Source organism: Lepidochelys kempii, chromosome 9, assembly GCF_965140285.1.
Source record: "Lepidochelys kempii isolate rLepKem1 chromosome 9, rLepKem1.hap1, whole genome shotgun sequence".
NCBI lineage: Eukaryota > Metazoa > Chordata > Testudines > Cheloniidae > Lepidochelys > Lepidochelys kempii.
Window position 1 is genome coordinate 15452758 of NC_136388.1, and position 25588 is coordinate 15478345.

Sequence of the window (25588 nt, forward strand, 5' to 3'; positions counted from 1 at the left end):
ATTCCCTTTGTGCCCTAAAGAAAAGGGGATGAGTTAACTATATTTATATATAAGCTATTACGTACAAATGAACAAAGCTAAAAGAGCAGTATTGCAAAGTCACGCACTCAACAGTTAGGACATACCAATTTGCAGTTGCCTGCACAATCTTAATTCTGTCCCCTTTGTAGCTCCATCCTGTGCACTGAAAGAGGCAGGGGTCCTGTGGAAATAATAGCATGTGATTATGTATTTAAAGACTCTTATCATAATGCTAACCCTATACACAAGGGGGCTGAATTAAGGTTGCATAGGCAATCATAAATTTGACATTTCCTGACTTTTGAGTGCTTGACTTTGCAAACTAAATGTTTTTAACATAGTTGTTTTTGTTTTGTGTGTTTGTGTACACATGTTTGAGTATATGTTCTTTAGCCTTCCCTTCTCCTGCCTCCACAACGGGGACTTTGGGAGTTCCAATCCTATGCAGTGCTCGTGGGAACAGAGGGAGTATGTGCAGTGGGCTAAGTACTCAGTGAGGTGGGGGTTAAGATATGTGTTTGGGGTGGAAGCCTGGACTATTTCCTTTCCCATGTGGTGCACCCAAGGGTGACACAGGTTACTAGAAAAGAAAAGGAGGACTTGTGGCACCTTAGAGACTAACAAATTTATTTGAGCATGAGCTTTCGTGAGCTACAGCTCACTTCATTGGATGCTGTAGCTCACAAAAGCTTATGCTCAAATAAATTTGTTAGTCTCTGAGGTGCCACAAGTCCTCCTTTTCTTTTGGCGAATACAGACTAACACGGCTGCTACTCTGAAACAGGTTACTAGGGCCACATTATAGGTCAGGGGAGTGGAGAATCCAGCACACACACATTCACCCTGCCACCTGCCATACACGTGCCCAGCTTTAGAATGTTCACGAGGCGAGCTGTCACAATCATCCCGAGGAACAAAAGCAAGAGATCGGAACTGGTGATTTCTGGAAGTTTATCCCTCAGCAAAAGCTGAACAGGATTTCATGAGACAAAGAAAAGGCACATTAGTAGCCTGAGGGCATTCTTCCTGCCAAGCATCAAAAGTCCGCTGAAGACAATGAAGGTGCAAGAACTTCTCAAAGAAAATATTGCAAGAATTCTTTGTATTCATGCAATGTGCTAGGCAACCTAAATGTAGGGAGCACTACCAGTTCCACTATTATATGGAGTGATATCATTTAAATTAGATTGGACACAAAACAATAATATGAACGATAGGGAACAATCCTGAGCTGGCAGTATGTGGACTGGATGTTCTACTATATCTTTTCCATTACTAACGTTTACGATATAGAGCTCTTTAATCTACCTAAGCTACAACAAGAGCCAATGGCAGGAAGTGGAAGCTAGACAAATTTCTACTGGAAATAAGGCATACATTTTTAACAGTGAAGGTAATTAATCATTGGAACAATTTACCAAGGGTTGTGGCAGATTCCCTATCACTAGAAATTTTTAAAAACAAGATTGAATGTTTTTCTAAAAGATATGTTCTAGTTCTACCACAGCTACTGGATCTGAAGCAAGAATTAATACAGGAAAGGTCTATGGGCTGTGTTATGCAGGAGGTCAGACTAGACAATTACAATGGTCCCTTCTGGCCTGAAAATCTATGATTCTATGATGTTTAGTAGGGTTGTCGGGTGTCCTGTTTTCGACAAGAACAGCCATCAAAAAGGGACTATGGTAGCGGTGTTGACCATTAAAAGTTCAGTTGGCAATGAAGTGTGGCTAACCGATTCCCTACCTGGCTCCAGGTGGCTACCAGGAAGCAGATGGCATGTCCAGCTCCTAGATGCAGGGGTGGCCAGGAGGGCTCCGTGTGCTGGCGCAACCCGCAGGTGCTGCCCTGAGTGCTGGCTCCGCGGCTCCCACTGGCCGGGAACAACAGCCAACGGGAGCTGTGGGGGTGGTGCCACTTCCTGGGAGCCGCCTGAGGTCAGTGCCACCCAGAGCCCACTCCCCGAACCCCCTCCTGTACCCCAACCCCCTGCCCCAGCTCAGAACCCCCTCCCACACTCCAAACCCCTTGGTCACAGCCCAGAGCCCCTACTGCACCCCAAACCCCTCATCCCCGGCCTCACCCCAGAGCCTGCACCTCCAGCCGGAGCCCTCACCCCCTCCTGCACTCCAACCCCCTGCCTGAGCCTGGAGCCCCTTCCCGCACCCTGAACCCCTCCTTTCTAGCCTCACCCTGAAGCCCACACCCCCAGCCCAGAGCCCATATCCCCTCCGCACCCCAATCCGCTGCCCCAGCCCAGAGCCCCCTCCCACACTCCAAACACTCATCCCCAGCCCAGAGGCCCTTCCTGCACCCCAAACCCCTCAACCCTCGCTTCACCCCAGGGCGATGAAAATGAGTAAGTGAGCGAGGGTGGAGGAGAGTGAGCAATGGAGGGAGGGGGATGGAGTGAGCAGGGGCAAGGCCTGGGGGAAGGGGTGGGGAAGGGGAAAGAGTGTTCAGTTTTCTGCAGTTAGAAAGTTGGCAACATAATTAGAAAGGCAGATGAATAGAGAAGCAGATAACTGCATAGAAAAATATTTCCTCAAATCAACCACCACGGATTTTCAGCCGCTTCTGGGGTGAAATCCAGCAATTGTTGAATAGCTCAGAGGAACATTATGCTACAGTCAGAACTGAACAATACTGACTACAACTGAAAGTCCAAGAAGAGTTTAGGTAAGTAAAACAAACCTAAGCAAACTGGAATATGGCCAGGATGCCATAACACCCCTATGATTACAAAACGTACTGTGGAATCTTCAGTGACTATAAGTGGTCAGGGCTCTGGTATTATGTCATCTGAAAGAAGTCACTTTCAGAGGTATAATGCCCCAGAAGCATTGGTGTTTAGCCCTAGATTTGCAGATATTGGATAGTGATACTAACAGATGCTTCCAACTCTGGAGATTGCAGTGTACTTTACAAATTTAATAGACAAACTACACACAGAGACCATTTAAACCACCAATAAAGTGCAGTCACCTGTTGATCAAAATGTAGCAGCTGTTCAAGAGATCATAACCTCCCTTCACAACCACTGATGTCAGGAACTGAAGAATATATCTTATCCAGTTGAAAAATTGAGGGGAATGTAGACAGCCCCAGAATGTACTTAATAAGCCAAAAGAGAATTTATCTAGGACCCTATTCTCGTGAAAAGTGCCAATACTTCAGTTAGAAATCCTTTCCTAAAGATGACTTGTAAACAAACTTTAAAAGATATTGGGCCAGATTCTCAGCTGGTTTAAATCAAGGGTAGATCCACTGACTTCATGGAGCTGCACCAATTTACACTAGCTGAGGAACTGGCCAACAGGGTTGGTTTAATTAACATGAACCTCAGTTTTTGTATTCACTATTCCTAACGTGAATGATTTGGTGATACGTTGACACCTATGGCTAGTTGTTATTTTGCAGCACACAATGGTCACTTGGCATTTCATGGTAGCAGATCACCCTACTCTGAGGCCCACACACAATTCACTCTACCGGATGGCAATAAAGAGCTTGTGACAGTCTGATTCCACCCTTCTAATACACCCTAATTGTGTGTTAGAGAGCAGTGATTCTCTCACTCTCATACACAACAGGTTCATTGTGACACATTTCTATCAGGTTGGTCTTGGACAAGGGCAATATGCATCTAAAAGGAGGGTTTGTTTTAAAACCAGAGTTTGTTCCTGGGTAAACACAATCCCTCTTCATCACCAAGGAGCATGGAATCCCCCAGTACAGTGGGGGAAAAAAACTTCCAGATGAACAGTAGTTCCTTCCTTCCATGTATGATGTGTTTTTAAAAATCTGATTTCACAAGTTCACTGCTCAATGTCATTGAACTACAGATCTGAATGAAGAGAAGAAAACATCAGCCTGCCTTGTTCCTTTACCAGGAGTCACATAAGCCACCTACAAATTTAGTCATCATGTCATTTGCACCCTTATGTATATCCTCCTCTTCCCCTTGAGATCCCTCTTGTAACAAGATTAGCAGCAAAAACAGCAAGACTCATACACTGGGGCCCCTGCACCAGGTTTTTACTGCACACATTGTGGAAACAAACTAACCTAAACCAACACCTAAGGAAATATCAGAAAGTTAGAAATCAATTGCAAGAACTGTCAGCTCCTTACTGCACAGTTTTACAAGTGCAGATTTGATTTGCTGAACAAAATAATGTAGCCCATGTGGTTCTTTTCTTCTCTCTGGCCTCTTTCCAGCGGCTGCGGATCAGTTGTACTGCAGCTCTTCAGACATTGACACATGGGGCTTCTTTCACTGACCTCTAGATTTCTTTCCCTGAGAGCTTGGGCGCTCTTCCTATCCAGGCCATTGCTAACCCAGCACACAGCATACACTGTCTGCTCCCCTCCTCAAACACCCATTTCCCCCTAAAAAATCCCAAACTTCTGTCTCTCTCCCAAGACCTTTTACACACTCTCTCTTCACAGATACTAACACTTTGCACTGAACCACACTCACCCCTTTGTTTGGCACCCCCTGCATATGCCCACCTTCCTGCCTAGCACTCATGCACTGTTTGCATGTACACACACACCTCTTTTCGACCACACTGACACCTCATACACATCCACACATTTTTTTCTGTCACATCCATGCTCTGTCTACAAAACCCCTCACACGTAGCTGTCTCTTTTCCAGCACTTTTGCACACTCTACACTGACTTTGTTATGGACAATCTACCTTTATAGTCACACTCAGCTCTTGGTTTGGCCAAAAGCCATTGAACAAAACTGTAAACCCTGGATATGATGGAAATCACTTCAAGCCAGGGGGGGTGCTACTACCCAGAACCCCTAGTTCCAGCATCCCTGCCCTCTCCTCTGACACCAACACACTCAGTACACCCCCTGCCCTCTGACACTGACATACACACAATACACCCCCTCCTCTGACAGGACACATATGCACAATACACCCCTCTCCTCTGACACAGACAGACACCCTCCTCTGCAACCAACACACATACAATATACCCCCTTCCAACAGGACACACACACAATACGCCCCTTTCCTCTGATGCTGACACACACACAATACACCCATTCTTCTGACACTGACATACACCCTTCTCTGATGGTACACACACAGTACAGCCCTCTGCTCTGACAGGGACACAACCCCCCATCTACCACCTCCTCTGACGTACAAACACACACACAGAGTACGGCCTTCTCCGCTCACACACACATGCACACCCAGTACACCCCCTCCTCTGACACACATACACAGGACAACCCTCTCCTCTCTCTCTCACACACACACACACACAGTACAGCCCTCTCCTCTCTCTCTCTCTCTCTCACACACACACACACACAGGACAGCCCTCTCCTCTGACAGGGACACACCCTTTCCTGACACAGTCACACCCTCTCTCCTCACACACTGGCTCACACTCCCCCTCTGGCTCTCTCCCCGCCCCTGGCCCCAGCGCTGCCGGGATCTCCGCGGGAGCGGCCACCCTGCAGCCCCCCGCCCGCCCGCGGAGCGCGGGGAGGCGGGCTCGCCGCCAGGGCCAGTGGCCCAGGGGGGAGAGGGCGGCGCGGGGCGGCTCCAGCTGTTCCCTCCGGCCGCACCTGCGAGCGCGGCAGCCCCCGGTCGGCGCCTGGCGGCAGCGGAGCAGAGCGGCTCCAGCGGCGGCCCCGTCCCGGATGGCTGGGCCAGCGGGGATGGAGCTCGGAGGGCAGGTGAGCCGGGGAGGCAGAGGCAGGAGCAGCTGCAGGTACAGCGGAGAACGGGACGCTGCTGCTGCTTAGGGGGCAGCCGCCGATGGGGCGCCGGGCACCTGCAAGCCCGGGGAGGAGGGGGGGGGGTTCGCACCTGGTGCAGAGGCCAAGAGGGCTGGGGGCGCAGCCGCCTGTGGCCTCGGGGTGGCTGGTGGGGCCGGCTCGGTTGCTAAGGGCCCTGTGCCCCCCGGTCTCTAACCCTGTGCCGCCCGCCTTTGCTTCCTTCCAGCACCCCAGCGCCGCGGGGCTGCCCCGGACAAGCTGAGCCGCCGAGCCGCGGAACCCGCCTGCTGCCCCCGGCGTAGGCGGCAGGATGTGGAACCAGAGCGGCTGGCCGAACTCCAGCGCGCCTGCCCCGGGCTACGAGAACGACAGCTGGCCCGAGTACCCCGTGCACCTGTTCCCAGCCCCGGTGCTGACGGGCATCACGGTCACCTGCGTCCTCCTCTTCGTCGTTGGGATTCTAGGCAACCTCATGACCATGCTGGTGGTGTCCCGGTTCCGAGACATGCGGACTACGACCAACCTCTACCTGTCCAGCATGGCTTTCTCCGACCTGCTGATCTTTCTCTGCATGCCCCTGGATCTCTTCCGGCTCTGGCAGTACCGACCCTGGAACTTCGGAGACCTCCTCTGCAAGCTCTTCCAGTTCGTCAGCGAAAGTTGCACTTACTCCACCATCCTCAACATCACAGCCCTGAGCGTGGAGAGGTACTTCGCCGTCTGTTTCCCCCTCAAAGCAAAAGTAGTGATCACCAAAGGGAAAGTCAAGCTGGTCATCCTGGTCCTCTGGGCTGTGTCCTTTGCAAGCGCGGGACCTATTTTTGTCTTGGTTGGGGTTGAGCACGAGAATGGAACGAACCCCTTGGACACCAACGAGTGCAGAGCTACGGAGTATGCGATCAAATCAGGGCTGCTCACCATCATGGTCTGGACCTCCAGCGTCTTCTTTTTCCTGCCTGTGTTTTGCCTGACTGTGCTTTACAGCCTTATTGGGAGGAAAATCTGGAGGAGGAAGAGAAAGAACATAGGACCAAATACCTCTGTCAGGGACAAGAACAACAAACAAACTGTGAAAATGTTAGGTAGGATTTTATATTAATTCCATTTTACTGTTGCGCGTTTGTGTGTCAGAGAGAGAGGGAGAGAGAGACATTGACGGTGCTTTAAAATGGTCACTAAAAGTGAAGTATTTATAGACCATTTTTACTATATGGCTAAAGTTTATAGTAGCAATATAACAACACTCTTCACTCTCTGTGACTTATACCGGCGTCCTATGCAAAATATTTGGGCAGATATTAATATAACAATCTCTGATATTGAAAAGAATAATTAATGAAAAATATCAATATTACAATCACTATTGCACTGAAAATTCCTGAACCTCTTTGTAACTAATTAAATGCCAGTTTGAGAGGATTTGTATTTATCCACAAAACGAAACCCTTTTAAAAGCATGATGTTTGATTGCAGGAGATCTAAACAGAATGGATCAATGCATGTAGGGAATTATGGGAATGTCAATTTCTTTGAGCCTGTTGAAGAAAACTAACAAATATAGTTTATTAATGTAATGAAAGCTAAAGTACTTAGTAAGGAATATTCTTTCTCTTTTAGAGTCTGTGATTCTGCTCCCATTGAAGTCAATGGCAAAACTCCCATTGACTTGTGGGAAACAAGACCAAGTCATTAGCCCCTGTCATTTTTAATTTAGTATGTTTAAATATTTTCAGTAAAATAATATTATTTGCTTGTAAAATGTTAACCTTAACATACAAATGGGCACATGTCTTTAACCCTAAAGAATCTGACCCCATAAGCACTCAATGTCAGTGCAGTTAACAGGCATCCCATGTATGGACTAGATCCACTAGTACAGAAAAAGATAACACTTTCTGGCACCATCAGTTTGAAAAAAATTACCATCAGTTTATTGGTAGAAAATTACAAATTCTCTTATTATTCTAGCAGCATTGATCCTGTGCAAGTAGTCCTTTCACATATGAGTAATCCCACTGATTTCAGAAGGTCTATTCATGTAGGTAACCTTTTTCTCACATGAATAAGGTTTTGCAGGAGACAGCCCCACTTTATGAAATTCAATTAAGTTGGAGTAATGGGCCAAAGAGCTACACAGTGTGGTCCCATGTATCTAAATTATTAACTGTATCTAACTGATTGTTTTATTCATATTTTTTTTAATTTACTAGGCAACAACAGCATGTGTGATAAAAGCTGTGATACTTCATGTACCTTCAATTACATTTTAGGATCGATAGACTACTTCGGAGGGTTAGGTGTTACCTTGGAAGTAACTCACTACTTACACTTCTGTTTCCTGATCTAAATTTTCAGAACTGTGAATTTTTGCTTGTTACAGGAAGAAAACCCTCCAGTACCTCATTTCCATATTTATATTTCTAAAAGTTTAAATATACCAATTTCCAATCCTAAAATACTTACCTCAATCCTAAAGCACTGCTGCAAACATTAATAATATTTCAAACACCTTGCTTCACACCACATCAGAGAATGAAAGGACTGTGGCTAGAATCTGTTATTGGACCAACTTCTGTTGGTGAGAGAGACAAGCTTTTGAGCCACACAGCACTGTTCTTCAGGTTCGAACTCTTGTCTCTCTCACCAACAGAAGTTGGTCCAATAAAAGATATTACCTCCCATACCTGGCCTCTCTAATATCCTGGGACTGACACAGCTACAATGACACTGCATGTGGCTAGAATATCCTTTAAGAGAAAGACAACATTATCTACCCGATGGAAATCTAATGACGGATATAATGAAAGAACTTAATAGGGGTTCAGTAATGCAAGGTGCATAATGCCCTCAGCTTCCATTGATTTGAATGGCCAACAATTCAAAATTATCAAAAGGCAAAGTTAGGCTTCTATATCCATATTCAAGGGCCTAAAAAAGTTGTGTGGTTTTCAGTAAAATCAATAGGACTCAACATCTTTGACGATCACGCCATTAGCTTTTAGAGGCTAAATATGGCTCAGCATACCTAAATTCAGCCCAGTCAAGCTGATTTTTCATACGTATCTTATTTTTGAAAATGTTGGCCTTGGTTTATAATAGTAACTCTGATTCCTTAGCACCTTCTCTTAGATTATCTTAATTTCTTATAAATTAAGACTCAGTAAGGGAAATATTACTGTCCCATTTTACAAATGGAGACTCCGAGGCAGAAACTTGTTAAATGGTTTTCCCAAAATCAAGCTGCTTTCAGCAGAATTGGGAGACTATGATTTCTCGCTGTATGTGCATTTAAACATAGAAATCATGTTTTGTGAAAAGCTAGTGATAATTATCCCCTTTCAATTGCTTTTCAATCACACTCTATAAATATTGTTTCAGCCATTGCATGACACACCTGGCCCCATTGATGTCGGTGGCAAAACACCCATTAAATTCAGTGCGGCCAGGATCTTACCCAGATACGATAATAAACAAAATGAGTTTTCTGGTAAAATCAAATAAGTTAACTACCAAATGAAAAGGCTGTTAAAAACTCTATCTTGAAATTCGCATGTCTTTTTTGTATGTGAACAGGGCTATTCAAAACAATTTAAAAAGTACTGTTGAACCAATAATGTGTAATGAACCAATAGAAAATATTCCCCACTTTCCAGGAAGTGTAGAAAGCAAAATGGGCAAAAGCTCAAGTTTTCAAATGCATATTTTTAGCTTTGCTCTTCTTGGGGTAATTCATTCTCAAGAGCAATATACAAGCCAGAAGGTTCATAGGATGGATTGTGCTTGCCTTAGTAGCTTGTTTTATTGTCTTTCATTATCTTGCAGATAAATCTTCCAGAGCTCCAGTTTCATTTTCCCTTTCTTTGAGTCCTTTACCCAGATTCAATATAGCTCTATGTCCGTACACTTTTAATGTAAAATTGCAGTTCTAAAGCCATCAGTTATATTTATGAGCTTTTTTAAACACTGTGTATGTTACCGTTAATTGAAAACACTTAATGTCAGTGTTTTCATCACTATATTGTTCCTCCAATCCTGTTTTAGCAAAAACCCAAAGTGATGTAGTTGAAAACTATTCTACACTAAACTCGACTGGGATTTATATATTAAAATATAGCTGTATATTTACTGTATTGTTATTAATGAGATTTATAATCTATTAATAATGTAGATATTAATTTAGGAAAAACAAATACCAAAAAATAAAATAAATTATGATCAGCTTTTTACTTTATGCAAATCACACTCTTTAAATTTCACTAGTATTAAAGAAGTATAAGTACATTTAATTTTAAATGACCTATTGTTTTAATATTCTTCTGCTGTTTCCATTTCAGCTGTGGTGGTGTTTGCTTTCATACTCTGCTGGTTGCCTTTTCATGTAGGACGATATTTGTTTTCCAAATCCTTTGAAGCCGGATCCTTGGAGATAGCTGTGATCAGCCAGTACTGCAACTTGGTATCCTTTGTCCTCTTCTACCTTAGTGCTGCCATCAACCCTATCCTGTACAACATTATGTCTAAGAAGTATCGAGTTGCTGCTTGCAGGTTGTTTGGACTCAAAGCTCTCCCAAAGAACAGATTCTCTGTTACAAAGCAGGAACATTCTCGTGCTTGGTCAGAATCTAGTGTGATTACATGACAACCTATATCAAGTGCTAAAGCATCACTTACAAATATTATACAGAAAGCCATAACGAAAGAGAAAGATATTCAAAGCAAAATGTAAAGCAGTATTTCTGTTCATCACTGGGGCTTGATGAAAGATATGATGTAGCCAGTTAAAGGTAAGACAAATGAGTTGAGCACTGAGCAGATGACAGGTGATCCATGCTGACAGAACTTAGCAATGCTCTAGTGTTATTTTCCTGCAGCTTTTGGTGCCTATGATTTTATATGAAGACACTGGCAAGGGAGCTGGGCTTTACCATTAAAAAGCAGGAGGCAACCCTGTCCACCTTACTTATGTGACTTCATTGGGAGCTAAGGTGAGCAGGATTTGTCCCATGATAACCTTAACATGTCAATGGAATCAGGATAGCAATCCGATCAACTTCATTGAAAGTTTTGCCTAAGTAAAGATGAGTCCCTAGAAGAAGTTTAATTCAGCTGCCTTTTGCAAGTAAACATTGAATTTGTTGTGCTATGCCATAATCATGGTCAAAAGCTTTCAAGGGGAAATGATTTATGAAAGAGAAAGAAATAAAAGTGGAAAAGTTTCAAACATGCTAAAAATCAATGGCCTTCAGATCATGTCAGAACAGAAGGGAAATAAAAACAATACCTTAGGCAGAACTGCCTTACAAAGCTATTAGAGCAGTACTGAATTTTTTTTTTTAATGTATCAGTATGGCAAGGACAGTATTAGCTTCAGAATCACAACGATGTAGTAAGGAAAACTACTGAATGCAATCCCCACCAAAGTGATCTTTTAAAGAAGAAATATTCCTTAGCATGATATTTTTTCCCACTAAAAACTTTAAATCACAAATCTCATCAAAATGCGACTGAAAAGATAGCTATATCATCCACACAGTTTCTTTGGCTTGATTGTAAGTATCTTGATGTCTTTGAACTTGCAAGCTTTATTGTTTTAATATTGTAACAAATCTGTGACTAGCTAGGAACTGTCCACTTGTCATTGTGCTGAACACCATGGCCACTCAGAACTTGGTTACAGGGAGGGTAATTAACCATTGGAATGAACAATTTACTAAGGTCATGGTGGACTCTCCATCACTGACAATATTTAAATCAAGATTGGATGTTTTTCTTAAAAATAAGTTCTAGGATTTATTTTGGGGCAGTTCTATAGCCTGCTATACACAGGAGGCAAGACCAGATAATCACAATGATCCCTTCTGTGAATCTATGAAACTCCTGTCCCAAAAGCACAGCTCCCTTTCATCTAAAGAATATCAGTTTGCTGTTACCAGTATAGTGCCTATGATGCACTGCTGAGCAGTTCTGATTCCACCCAGCAGAGAGCAGTGACACACTTTAAAACACACACAGGGTTGCTGATCTTCAAAACCCTTGAATTCCATGATTTTTGTAACTCAGGTCTCTTTTTCCAGTACTGTCCATCTTTTATGCTGTATGGATGTCCTGTACTGCCTCTATTGTTATGTAGGCTTATACAATCTTATAGCATGCATGTGGAATAGCAGATTTATACTTATTTTGTTTCTTGTATTTGTTACTGATTGGCCCATAGCTTGCTCCACTTAATAAATTATCTGTCTTGTCCAAAATTCCTTTAAGGATAAGGGGCCATATTCTACTCTTTTACACCTCCAGTTAATGGAACGGCTCGGGTGTAACTAAGATCAGAATTTGGCCTATTCTGTATCTGCTGTATGTTTTGCATATAGATTGTTTTGTTTGGGCTGTGCTATCTGAAAAGCATTAAAGTTAAGACTGCTTCTTTTGGGATGTGACACCTGAGTCCATTTTGTGGCCTGATCCTGCACTTGCTGAAGCCAGTGAGCATCTGTAATGTGAAGTAATTGGGTGCAAATGTATAGGTGAAGAGACAAAAGCAGCTGGGTTTATAACCATCCAAGATGCAAAGGGTTAACAAATTAAAAACTCAAGGGTGAGGCAAGCCCCTGACTGTCTGACACCAGTTCATGTTCTGCTAGTATGAGACAGAAGCAGGTAACTGACAGACTAGACTATAGAATTGTCTCTGAGCTGGTATCTAGTGACATCTCTGCTTTGTTGATTTTTTTCATTTTTCTGTTGAGACACAAACAGGGTTCTGGTTAGACGCATCATACAACTCAGGGAAACGAGAAACTTGGGGATCTTGAAAAGACTGTAAAGATATTATTAGCTTACAAACTGTGTTACTCTGTATACAAATGGAACATAACCATAAACATTTCTAAATTTAACTGTGTTTGATAGTATTATGTGTGGACAGAAAATGTAATAAATTTATGAGAAACTTTCCAATACTACTGTTTACACTATTTGGGGAGGGATGGGAATTAGAAACATTTCTAATGTGTTGCTTTCATTCCCAAGGTAAAATATAACTATTGCTCAGATTCATTACTTAGCATAAATAACTTCTTGTAAGTAAAGTTTGAGCCTGAGTCTCATTACACTAAAACCACTTTACACTGCCAAAATGTGATAAAGTGGCCTCAGTGGAAATAAGAATAAGGCCTGGCCTACACATAATTTTTATCCCAGTATAACTATTTCAGTTAGCAAAAAGAAAAGGAGTACTTGTGGCACCTTAGAGACTAACCAATTTATTTGAGCATAAGCTTTCGTGAGCTACAGCTCACTTCATCGGATGCATAAAAGTGGAAAGCTTATGCTCAAATAAATTGGTTAGTCTCTAAGGTGCCACAAGTACTCCTTTTCTTTTTGCGAATACAGACTAACACGGCTGCTACTCTGAAAACCTATTTCAGTTAGGATGTGATTCTTTTTAGTTAAATTGTTATACTGGTAAACTCCTTAGTGTGAACAAAGTTATACTGGTGTAATAAAGGTTCCTTTTACTGGCATGGCTATTTCCATTCCTTTACAGAACTAACTCTACCAATAGAAAGCATATTTAAACCAATATCACTGAATCCGCACGGAGAGGTGGGGGGTGGGATTGTATCGCTTCAACTGTACCAATATAGCGACATTGTGTGTAGACAAGGCCCTGAGACCCTTACTTTTGAATCATAGATGTCAGGAATGATGGTTGTAATGAAAAGGAAGTACATTTCTTTCTCTACATTATACAGTGCATGGCCTTGCTCCAGTAAAGTGCTGAGCACTCTGGCCCTGATCAGCAAAACACAGGCACCTGCATTTTTATTAACTGCAAGAGCAGCCAGCTCAGCCTGAGTCTGGTCAGATTTTTGGGACCATTTAAGTTGTCTCTGGGCATGTTCAGATGTTTAACATGTACAATAGTATAGTCACTCCCACGCTAACATTATAACATCTCATTTGCTTAGTTGCTCCCATACTAGTAGCTGTTGATACCTCTCCTTACAAAAACGCCGTCAAAGTCAAAGGAGTTACGCTGATTGACACTAGGTGACAGTTTGGCATTAATAATAGCGTTGTGTCCTTTGAGTAGATACTGGAACACCATTATTTCAAGGGAAATAGGAACTGCCAGACTGGATGAGACCAATGGTTCCTGAGGTAGTCCAAGTATCCTGTAACCAAAAGCAGCTAGTACAGATGCTTCAGAAAAGGTGCAACTCTCTCCCTCCCACCCCTCCTCCCCTGAGGTGAATGAATAAGGAATAGCTTGCCCATTGGGAAAGTTACTGCCTAGACCAGGACAGGTAGGCGATGTCTTCACTGGGGAAAAAAAAAGGTAGGTTTCTAAATTGATAAAGCATTCCCCAGGTAAAATCGAGTGGAGAGAAGGCACAGGTAGTTTTTACTTCACCTGTAGCTCACTGAGGCCAGTCCTAAGAGCACAGTATAAGATTAACGAGTTAATAAGTACCTGTGCCATGTCTAGGATTTTACATCAGGATAGTTATCTCAAACTAACTCTCAATGTAAAAAAGCCACCATTTTTTGCAGTGAAGGCAAGGCCTTAGTTCTTGGCTTATGCCCTGAAGCATGAGGCTTTATCTCTCTTCTAAGACTTTTAAATATAATACTGGAGATAAGAAAACTGAACAGAATTCTACAGAAGAACTTATTTCAAATACCATTAGAAGAGAAAATAGCTTAAAATCCTTTAAAAAAAACCAAAGCAGCATCACTTAAAAATGCACCTGTATCTCTGAAAGCCTGCCTAGCCATGGAGTTAGTGAAAAAAAGTGTATTGTTGGATGCCAGAGTATAGCATACAGAGGACACAGCAGACAGCAATCTCGGGCCTGGTTTGCACACCCCAATTGACATAGCTATACCAGCAAAACATTAGTATAGATGTAGTTATACCAGCAAAAAGGCCTTTAGCTGCTACAGCTTATTTCATTCAGGGAACTGGTATAAGTTATACTGGCAAATGCACTTTTTTACCAGTATGAGCTCTGTCTCCACTTGGGCGCTGTCAAGGTTCTCCCCCACTCTGAACTCTAGGGTACAGATGTGGGGACCTGCATGAAAACCTCCTAAGCTTACTTTTACCAGCTTAGGTTAAAACTTCCCCAAGGTACAAATTAATTTTATCCTTTGTCCTTGGAATAACCACTGCCACCACCAAACTCTAACTGGGTTTACTGGGAAACGCAGTTTGGACACGTCTTTCCCTCCAAAATCCTCCCAACCCTTGCACCCCACTTCCTGGGAAAGGTTTGGTAAAAATCCTCACCAATTTGCATAGGTGACCATAGACCCAAACCCTTGGATCTGAGAACAATGAAAAAGCATTCAGTTTTCTTACAAGAAGACTTTTAATAGAAATAGAAGTAAATAGGAGTAAAGGAATCACCCCTGTAAAATCAGGATGGTAGGTACCTTACAGGGTAATTAGATTCAAAACATAGAGAATCCCTCTAGGCAAAACCTTAAGTTACAAAAAAGACACACAGACAGAAATAGTCATTCTATTCAACACAATTCTTTTCTCAGCCATTTAAAGAAATCATAATCTAACGCATACCTAGCTAGATTACTACTAAAAGTTCTAAGACTCCATTCCTGTTCTATCCACGGCAAAGCAGCATACCAACAGACACAGACCGTCTGTTTCTCTCCCTCCTCCCAGCTTTTGAAAGTAAGCTTGTCTCCTCATTGGTCATTTTGGTCAGGTGCCAGTGAGGTTACCTTTAGCTTCTTAACCCTTTACAGGTGAGAGGATTTTTCCTCTGGCCAGGAGGGATTTTAAAGGGGTTTCCCCTTCCCTTTACATTTATGACGGGGCGGTTACTGGCAAAACCTTTTTAGTGCAGACAAGACCTTGGAGACTTCTCCAGTTCCTTCCAAGACTTAGGGTAGACAAATCATAACTCCATCTCCAAGCTCTGTTTGAATCCTCTCTCACAAACCCCCAGAAGGAGTCTGTAGCAACTTACGCTGAGTCTCCCATGGTGATTTGGAAAAGCCCCTTGAGAGGTGTTTCAGAAGCAGTCAAAGTTGAGGGAGCTTCTGGACACTGTGTCTCCTACAGGTTTCATATCAGTGCTATGCTATCCAGGAACCCTTGAGGGGCCAGTAGAGCAGGGCAGCAGTAGTGAGGCAGGAGGCCTCTGTAGGAAAGCTCTTTGCCTATGGTTAATCCACAGGCTGAGTAGGAGGATCCCACTGCATCTGTCCAGTGGGAAGCAAACTGCGCCATTCCAAATGGAAACATTTCCAGAAAACACAATGAGTTGAAATTTGCTGCATTTTAACTCCCCTATCTGAGAAGAACCCACACAGAGAGCAATTTGCCCATTAGACTGAAGGTTCATTCATTAAATGATACAGCATTTAAATGCTTTTCTAGCTCTACATTGTCTATTATAGTTTCACAAATAATGGTGAACAATTTGCCTGCATCTTATTTCTCGGTCCCAGGTTAAATTGGTGATGAAATAGATCCCAAGCACTTTACTGGAAAGCATCGTTGATTTTATGCATGTACCTTTCATGAAGTCAAGCACAGGACAGAAAAACATGTCCTATTGTATTGTGGCCAAAAGTATGCCATAAAATAGTACTTAAATATCAAATTGCATAAAGAGGCATTCAGAAATAATATGACAGAAGTTTGTGTGTCAAATGGACTTGGGAGTGTAGTTGCTTTCCACCATACTCTGACTGTAAACACAATCAAAAGAAGCAAAACCCAAACAGTAAAGTTGATGCTGCTTAGTTTACACCAGGATTTGCCTGCAATATAGCTTTGCAACACAAAGTAGTTAGTGCTCAAATAAAAAAGAACATTTTCATTTTAACAAATTTCTATTATTATTATTATTGTTGTTGTTTGTTAATGATGTTTATTACAGTAGTGCCTAAAGGCTAACCAGGAATGCAGCCCCATTGTTCTAGGCACTGTTCAGACAGTCCTTGCCCTGATGAGTTTATAATCCAAATAGACAAGACAGACACGGTGAGGCAAGGGGTGTAACACACAAGCATAGTGAACAATGTGGTGGCAGCAAATGTCATGGTAGAGCCACAATTTTTTGGAGAGGGGGATAGTTAGTAGGGAATCAGGGAAGGAGGTTGAGGGGGGCAGGGAAGGGGAAAAGAGAATGAATCTGAGGTGAAGATACTGGGTGGGGGGGGAGGGGGAGGCTGGAGCAAACAGCCAATCAGCACAGGGCAGAGAAAGTCCAGTCAAAACTGAAGAAAGTTTTAAGTGTCCCTGCTCTGACTGCTTCTGCACTGATGTGCTGGAGTCGCTGGCTGGTTTCCATGTGTTGTTTTCCCCCAGGTCAGGTTGGAGCGGGGGAGGAGGAGGGCAGACACCACCTGGGATCCGAATTCTCCCAGAGGGTGGCTGCCTCTGCACAGTCCTGGGTCTGCCAGGAGGGGTGGCCTGGCTGGTCCCCATTAGTATGATTCTTTTTTTCCTATTGGAGAAATAGAATCACACATAGAACCTTAAGGGTTAAGAACTTCATTTACTTCCAAATCATCTATCTTAGGTATCTATATGGAGCCATTACTATAGTGTCTTAGCTTCTCGCAGTCTTCAGTGTATTTATCCTCATTGCCATGGGAGGCACGGCAGTGCTATTAGCCCCATTTTACAGATCAGAGAAGATTAGGGTTGGAAGGAACCTCAGGAGGTCATCTAGTCCAACCCCCTGCTCAAAGCAGTAATAACCCCAACTGAATCATCCCAGCCAGGGCTCTGTCAAGCTGGGCTTTCAAAACCTCTCAGGATGGAGATTCCACCACCTCCCTAGGTAACCCATTCCAGGGCTTCACCACCCTCCTCGTGAAATAGTTTTTCCTAATATCCAACCTAGACCTCCCACACTGCAACTTGAGACCGTTGCTCCTTGTTTTGTCATCTGCCACCACTGAGAACAGCCGAGTTCCATCCTCTTTGGAACCCCCACCTCAGGTAGTTGAAGGCTGCTATCAATATGGAACTGAGCCACAGAGAAAAACAAGTGATTTGCCCAAGGTCATGGGGGAAAGTCTGTGGCACAGCTGAGAACTGAACCTGGAACTTGCAATTGGCAGGCTAGTGGCCTAACCACTGGACCAGCCTTCCTTTTTACTAAGGCCACTGAGAAGTATTAAAAAACAAACAGAGTGCTGATAAACATTAAACCCTTGACTGTTGCCATGTGTGGGGCCAGATATTCAAAAGAGATCAAAGTCAGATTTCCAAGTACTCAGCACCCACACCCTCTGTTAGATTTTCTCCCAATTAGGCACCTGACTAAGGGTCAGATTTTCAAAAGTGCATAGCACCCAGCATGCTGTGCTGCTTTGAAACCTGGCCACTTATTTAGGTGTCGAAATGGGAACAGAGCGTTGCTGGGAGCCTGGTGCTAAGTCCTTAAGGGCTATCCTGCTTCTGCTGAAATGTTCTTGCTTCTGGTCATACCATCTCAGGCTATGATGGTGCCAGCTTTTAAAGAGTTGGGCATTTCTGACTTTCCCTCTAAGCCACAATTCTCCTCCTGCTTTCTTCTAAGGAGTAAATACATTACTTCTGGCTTATACCAGGCATACATTCCCATACATTCCCCCTGTTCACCCTGGCTGACTCAGCTACTCTGCACTGAATTTGGGAAGGTGATACGGAGCCAGGATCTTCCCATTCTGACCACCTGTTCCGGGGAGGAAGTAAGTGGGTCTGTAGCTCTGTTCACTCAAGCACATCTGGACCCAAGGTAGTGTGTAAGGGAGGGTCTTATTCCCTTTTATTCAACTGCGCAGGCATACAGCCCAAGTCATAGTGTAGCTGAAGAACACCAATAAAAGATTTTATTAAATAATTTGATACAGGCAGTTTATTTTCTTTATTATGGAAGAACTTCTCTGTGCTGCCACACTCCATTAAGATCATCACCATGAACATTATATTAGCATATCAGGATTCTATGTAGGTGTAAACAAAGGAGAATTTTTTCATTCTACTGAGAGACTGGATGAAGCAGCTGTTGAGAACAGTCTTTTATTTGCAAAGATGAAAGCTGCAAGCTTTACTGAACTGTTAACTCCTTGTTTAATGAAGAAGCCCAGACAGCATAGGTTATTCTGATTAAGCCATCTATTTCTTTAAAGGGATTGTATCAGTCTCTGTGGGCCCATGTCCTGACAGTGTGTTCTCTGGGATTCCATCCAGCTCCCACTGAAGTCAATGAGAATTTTGTGGGATCTGGTCATTGCTGGGAGGTAGAGTGTTGTACATTCTAGGGCAGTGGCTTTCCCATTGTGATCCATGGACCTCTGGAGATCCACAGACTGGATCTAAGATTTCCAAAGGGGTCCACACCTCCATCTGAAATTTTTTAGGGTCCACAAATGAAAAAAGGTTAAAAACCACTGTTCTAGGGGGTAGATTCTGCCCTTTGGCTGAAAAGTAAAACCAGATAATTAAAACAAGTTCATAAAAACAACAAGGAGTCCGGTGGTACCTTAAAGACTAACATTTATTTGGGCATAAGCTTTCGTGGGTAAAAAATCCACTTCTTCAGATGCATGGAGTGAAAATTACAGATACAGGCATAAATATATATTGACACATGAAGAGAAGGGAGTTACCTTACAAGTGGAGAACCAATACTGAAGGCCAATTCAGTCAGGGTGGATGTGGTCCACTTCCAATAATTGATGAGGAGGTGTCAATACCAACGGAACAAGTTCATGTATTTCTAAACAGCACTACTTATCACTTACACATCTACTGATGTCTTGATAGGTACTTATATATCTGAAGGCTTCACAATCATTAATGGATTTTATTCTCACACCACCTTTGTGAGGTAGGGAAGTATAACCCCAATTTATGAGAGGCAATCTAAGGCACTGGTAGATTAAGTGGCTTGCACTGGAAATCTGTGGCTGAGACAGGGATTGAACCTAGGTCTCTTGACTCCCAAAGATGTGCTCATGCATTTGTGTGTGTACCACTAGCAGCTCCCAGTGTATATATATATAAATAACTGAAGTGACACACACAGTCAGTATTTGTGTGGTCGTACAAATGCTTATGCATCTATGGACCCCAGCAAGGACACACTAGGTGTACTGTATCCAAACATTCATTAGGCAGGTGCAATTGCAGAAGCTCACGCTCCTTTGGAACATCTGGCCTGACATATATTATTTGCCCTCATTTCTCAGATCGTAAACATGCTGTTGCAATCAAAGATTACACATTGCCCAGCAGTGGTATAAACAGTACTTTGCTAATATGTATTGAAACATTTTGAAGTTAATGTTACATCTTTCATGGGATGTAGCATCATCTTTCAGCGATGTTAGGCATTTTTTGGATGTGTCATTTCACTTAGATGCTTCCAACATACAATGATCTATTAGAGCAGGGTGTACACATACCACCTCACCCACCGACTACACGTTTGTGTAGGCCAACAATTACAGGGTGAGAAAATCACCAAGATCTTTGGGCAAGTCTGTTTCATTGCAGTAGGGAGCAGGGATACATACACCCCAACCAGTAACACAGCATTTCTTTGAACTACTATAGCTCTTTCTAGCTGAGGCTCACAACGATTCAGCAGAGTTCAATTCAACAGATGGGTGCTGCAGACACACAGGAAAGATATTGCCACGAGAGGTATAAAGTTTCATCATTGCGTCCATTCCATCCTGAGAGGCATCATCTACATTGCCATCCTATATATAGCACAAAAGGAACACTGCACTTCAGAGCATTCAGTCTCTCAAGACTTTTTAAAGAAGCTTCCAGAAGCCATATTTTATACCATATGTTTCCATTTATTATCTGGCTCTTTTTCTTCTTGTGACCAAACCAGAGCAAGTGAATCTGAAGTCTCACAACCCCCAAATGAAGAAAATACTTTTAATAAAGTTTGCTTAGTACAAAAAGCGAATTACATTTGAATCTATATTTTCTGAACTACCCATCTCCCAGTACAGAATCTGAGCTGCTGACCATAAGCCAGATGGCACAAATCAATGGAACCATGACAATTAACACCGGCTGAGGATCTGGGCCTACATGTTCATATCTTGGGGTTTCACTTACATCCAAATTGAAGAGAGGCTCATTCCAGGCTTTGGATCTGATTCAGCACCAAACCAATAATTTGAATTCAAAACTCACTCATGCAAAATTCAGTGGGCGGGTTCAGATTCCAGGTTCCATGCTGGTCCCTCTTTAGGTTCCAGAATATCCAAAGCAATTGCTAGTCACATATTTCTTTTTAAAAGATCCATTTTATTTTTACTAACTCCCAACCCCCAATCCCATTTTGAGGCCTCATTTATGGTTAGATTACCATACCCTCAAAGGACTCAATGTCCTAAGAGATCCTTCCACTGCCTGGGTCTCCATGTCACTGATCCCCTAACTAGCAGTTACAGATGAAGAGCGAAGGACTGAATGGGCCATGTGGCCTGAATTCCTCCCCTGCCCTATAGCTGATCCCTCTAGGTTAGTTTGCAAGTGCAGCAGCTACAAGCAACTTGCCTTCCTGCTGTCATTTGTGACTGAGGTAGAGGACTTCAGTCTCTGGCATTTTTCATCAGCATTAAATGCAAATTAAATAGGCATTTGTCTTTGAATAATTCCTCCTCTGGAAGATCAAAAAAAATCATCCTCTTAGTGATTTTTCCATCATATCTCCCTGTATCTCAAGCTGCTCACATAATGAGATTGATTAACACGTATTCTGAGAATATATTGATTTGGTTTTTGCAGAAGTCCAGATAACACAGTATTATGAAGAAATTCCAGAAAGCGTAGTATGGGGTATGTTGCCAGGCCCCATTTGTTTATTGGGGATCCAACTTCCCCATCTGGCATTTTTTAGTTTTTATTAACTAAAACTAGGTTGGGTTAAACCTTGTTGAAATTGGTGGGTGTAGCAGATGCCTTTCATTCAGGACAAATGTCAAAAGCAATCGAGCGCCTTTATAGAATAGAGAGCTTAAACAAAAGCAGCCTCCATCCAAAACACAAGGCACATATAAGGCACCTATGGGCAGAGGGGTTTTTCTAGGTGGTGGAGGTGTGTTTGTCTATATGTGTGAAAGAAGTGGGAGAAACAGCAGAGAAGCTGAGAGAGAAAGAGCAGAAAGCCAAGGACACAGCCAGAATGTGGCCCTGAGATAAAGACTAGAGAGAAGGCTTTTTAGGCTGAGTGCTGGCCGAAAGGGGCTCAGAACAGTGAGCAAAGACACTGTCTCTTGCTGACTGATTCCTGCTGTATGCATGGAAACAGGACTTTATACATTCTTTGTAAATAAACAGAATTCCATTAAAGGAACACCTGGCTCCATCATCCATGTCTCCTCTTAACTGAAACAGCCCACTAGATTCCAAAGTTTGGCTAAGGAGTAACATTAATATAGTGCCACAGAGGTACATTTCACAGTGCAGCGCAAAGGGATAAAGACTTTTAGAAGAAACCAGGGTGACCATGAGCTTTCAGAACAAATGTAAATCTCACTTCTTTGACATAGCAGCCCCACAAGTGCCAGCTAGGGAAGGGAGAAGCACAGAACATTGTTAACCTTAATACATTTCTAAGACACTCACATGCTACCATGATGAGAGTAGTATAAATACCTAGCTAGCCAGATAGATTTATTCAGAGGACAAGTACAGCATAGGCAACAGCAATGTAAGCTTCACTACAGTATCCTGCCAAGTGCTTCAGTCCTACACTTTTGGGGCCACCTGAAAGGAGAGAGAACTTAGTTTGGGGAAGTGAGGAAACAGATTGACAGAGCGAGATGGGTACCCAGAAGTCACCTACTACATGACAGGCCCAAGAAGGAAAATAATAGAACACCACCGGCCATCACATACAGCCCCCAGTTAAAACCTCTCCAGCACATCAACAACGATCTACAACCTATCCTGGAAAATGGTCCCTCACTCTCACAGACCTTAGGAGGCAGGCCAGGCCTCGCTTATAGACAGCCCCCCCACCTGAAGCAAATACTCACCACACCACAGAAACACTAACCCAGGAACCAATCCCTGCAATAAACCCCATTGCCAACTCTGTCCGCATATCTATTCAAGGGATGCCATCATAGGACCTAACCACATCAGCCACACCATCAAGGGCTCGTTCCCCTGCACATCTACCAATTGATATATGCCATCATATGCCAGCAATGTCCCTCTGCCATGTACTTTGGCCAAACCAGACAGTCTCTGCGCAAAAGAATAAATGGACACAAATCAGACATCAAGAATTGTAACATTCAAAAACCAGTCGGAGAGCACTTCAGTCTCCCTGGATACTCTATAACGGACTTAAAAGTGGCAATTCTTCAACAACAAATTTCAAAAACAGACTTCAATGAGAAACTGCAGAACTGGAATTAATTTGCAAACTGGACACCATGAAATTAGGCCTGAACGAAGACTGGGAGTGGATGGGTCACTACAAAAAATAATTTTCCCTCTGCTGATACTCACACCTTCTTGTCAACTGTTGGAAATGGGCAACGTCCACCTTGATTGTGTTGGCCTCATTAGCACTACAAAAGTACTTTTCCCTCTCTTGATATTCACTCCTTCTTGACAACTGCTGAGAATAGGCCACTTCCACCTTAATTGAATTGGCCTTGTTAGCACTGACCCTGCACTTGGTAAGGCAACTCCCATCTTTTCATGTGCTGTAATATTTATACTACTTACTATATTTTTCACTTCATGCATCTGATGAAGTGGGTTTTAGCCCACAAAAGCTTATGACGAAATAAAATTGTTAGTCTCTAAGGTGCCACAAGGACTCCTCGTTGTTTTTGCTGATACAGAGTAACTCAGCTACCCCTCTGAAACCTGTTATTTAAACTGTGAGCTCTTTGCGGGAGGGTCTGTCTCTCAGTGTGTGTGTGTGTGTGTGTGTGTGTGTATACAGCACCTAGCACAATGTGGCCCCGATTTCAGGTGGGGTCTTTAGGCACTGCCAGAACACAAATGATAATAAATAATGTATAGTATTGATAGGCTGGGAGTCAAATGATCAGGTGACCTGGCCCATCTGATTTTAAAAAGAAAAATTGGTACTGGGAATAAATTAGCCAAACCTAACTTCCTAGGTATGGCTTGAATGCTGCCTCACTAGCATTCACTGCCATTGCTAGAGTGTAAAAGAAAAAAAAACCCTCAGCAATGGGAAGAGGAGAAAAGACAAAGAAACGAGAGAGGACAAGATGTCACTCCTGTTTCTTTTTCTCACATGTATATTGATTTTCACATTGTTAGAATGTTGTACATCAAAATGAAAGTGTTACACAGGCTCAGAGGAGTCCAAAGCAATCAATCATTCATGCTGCTCTTTGCTATACAGACTTATTCACACAAGCTGTCTAGTCCTCTGAATGATCTGTCACTCAGGAGGAGAGGAATAGAATCTAATACAGTACTTTAACCATTTGCTGCAGCTAGTACACAATAACAAAATCCCTAAAGCATATAACCTAAGTAGCATTAACACCTTGACCTTAATATGGAGAACTACAAAAGAGAGCAAAAGGCATCCTGCAAAATCCAAATTCTCCATGAAAATTAATTAAGCCAGTATTCAAGTCAGCCACTGGTTCAAATCCATCTCAAACTGGTAGCAGCTGAATATTGTTACCATTCAGCCGTTGTAGGGTCACCTATGTGAAATTAGCTGTGTTATGGCAGGTGTCACCAGGTGGTGCTGCTACATGTAGTCTAATTTTTTTTTTTTTTTACTTAGTGTGTTAGCAAATTTCAGCCTTGGGAAGACATGCTGTGTTGTGCTAGTTTTGTTTACGCAAAGTCCTGGGTAGAGGGAACTGCGTGAGCAGAAGGGGAGTTTGATCTTTGTCATGGCCTCAGATTGGAGTCAGTTCTTGAGGCACAGTTGCTTTCTGGGAACTGAGCAAGGGTGTTAGGCTGGGATTCTTGAAGGAAGGGATTCCCCAGTGTGCTGGTTGACTACCTCTGGTCCAGGACTTCTGAATATGTATAAATACAACAAATTATACATACCTAGATACCACTCTACTGATTTCTTCTCCACCAGAAAAAACAACAACCTGCAAGGTCCCGGACATCTGTTGCTACTCAGAGAGCAGCAACAGCTGGTTGCCCGAAGCAATGGTATAGCAGACAGTTATTCATTCATCCAAGCCACACCTGGCACCTTTGCTGGTAAAATCAATAGAAAGGCTGTAGATTTGAAAAAATGCATATCTGACTCCTACCTTCTCACCCTAGAATGTGTGGGCTTGATTCTGATCTCAGTCACACCAGTGTAAATCAGGAGTAACTTTGTTAGCATTAATGGATTTACACTGGTGTAAGTGAGATCAGAATCAAGTCCAGTCCCTCCAGTTCAGGGTTGGGGCACACTGGAGAAGCAGTATGAAGACATTTGCACTGTCACTGCCCATGCTGTACCTACTCTGGAGTGTGATCATCCCATCTTTGCTTTCAAAAGGACGACATTCATCTACTTCTTACTTCAAGGGTTGGGAGGAGGTAAACACCATGTAGTTCTGAGTTCTTTGAACAATGTGTAACTAACCCCTAATAAAAACTATATATTGAATAGCTAGCCGCTGAAGGCAGTCCAAACTACACACCAAGCCAGAGCCCACAGTTAGAAGCACAGATCTTGAGCACCACAGCTGAAGCATGGTAGTATACGTACAGCCAACCCCGGTGATCTGAGACATGGTTCAGCTCACAAATTCAGGTTTGCTTCCCACCTCCCTCTCTCTTTGTGCAAT

General features: G+C 43.0%; 1 protein-coding gene across 2 annotated transcripts; it reads left to right on the forward strand.

The window, feature by feature from the left end:
- The first annotated feature begins 5470 nt into the window (after window positions 1-5470).
- Window positions 5471-12984, forward strand: GHSR (growth hormone secretagogue receptor). 2 transcript variants are annotated; one of them, XM_073359373.2, is made up of 3 exons: window positions 5471-5769; window positions 6003-6858; window positions 10111-12984. In XM_073359373.2, the coding sequence occupies exons 2-3, from the start codon at window positions 6087-6089 to the stop codon at window positions 10413-10415; spliced, it is 1077 nt and encodes a 358-aa protein (XP_073215474.1). In that variant the 5' UTR covers window positions 5471-5769; window positions 6003-6086; the 3' UTR covers window positions 10416-12984. The 2 variants fall into 2 exon arrangements, with proteins under 2 accessions (XP_073215474.1, XP_073215475.1); XM_073359374.2 differs by having other exon boundaries at window positions 5471-5734.
- The last annotated feature ends 12604 nt before the right edge of the window (window positions 12985-25588 follow it).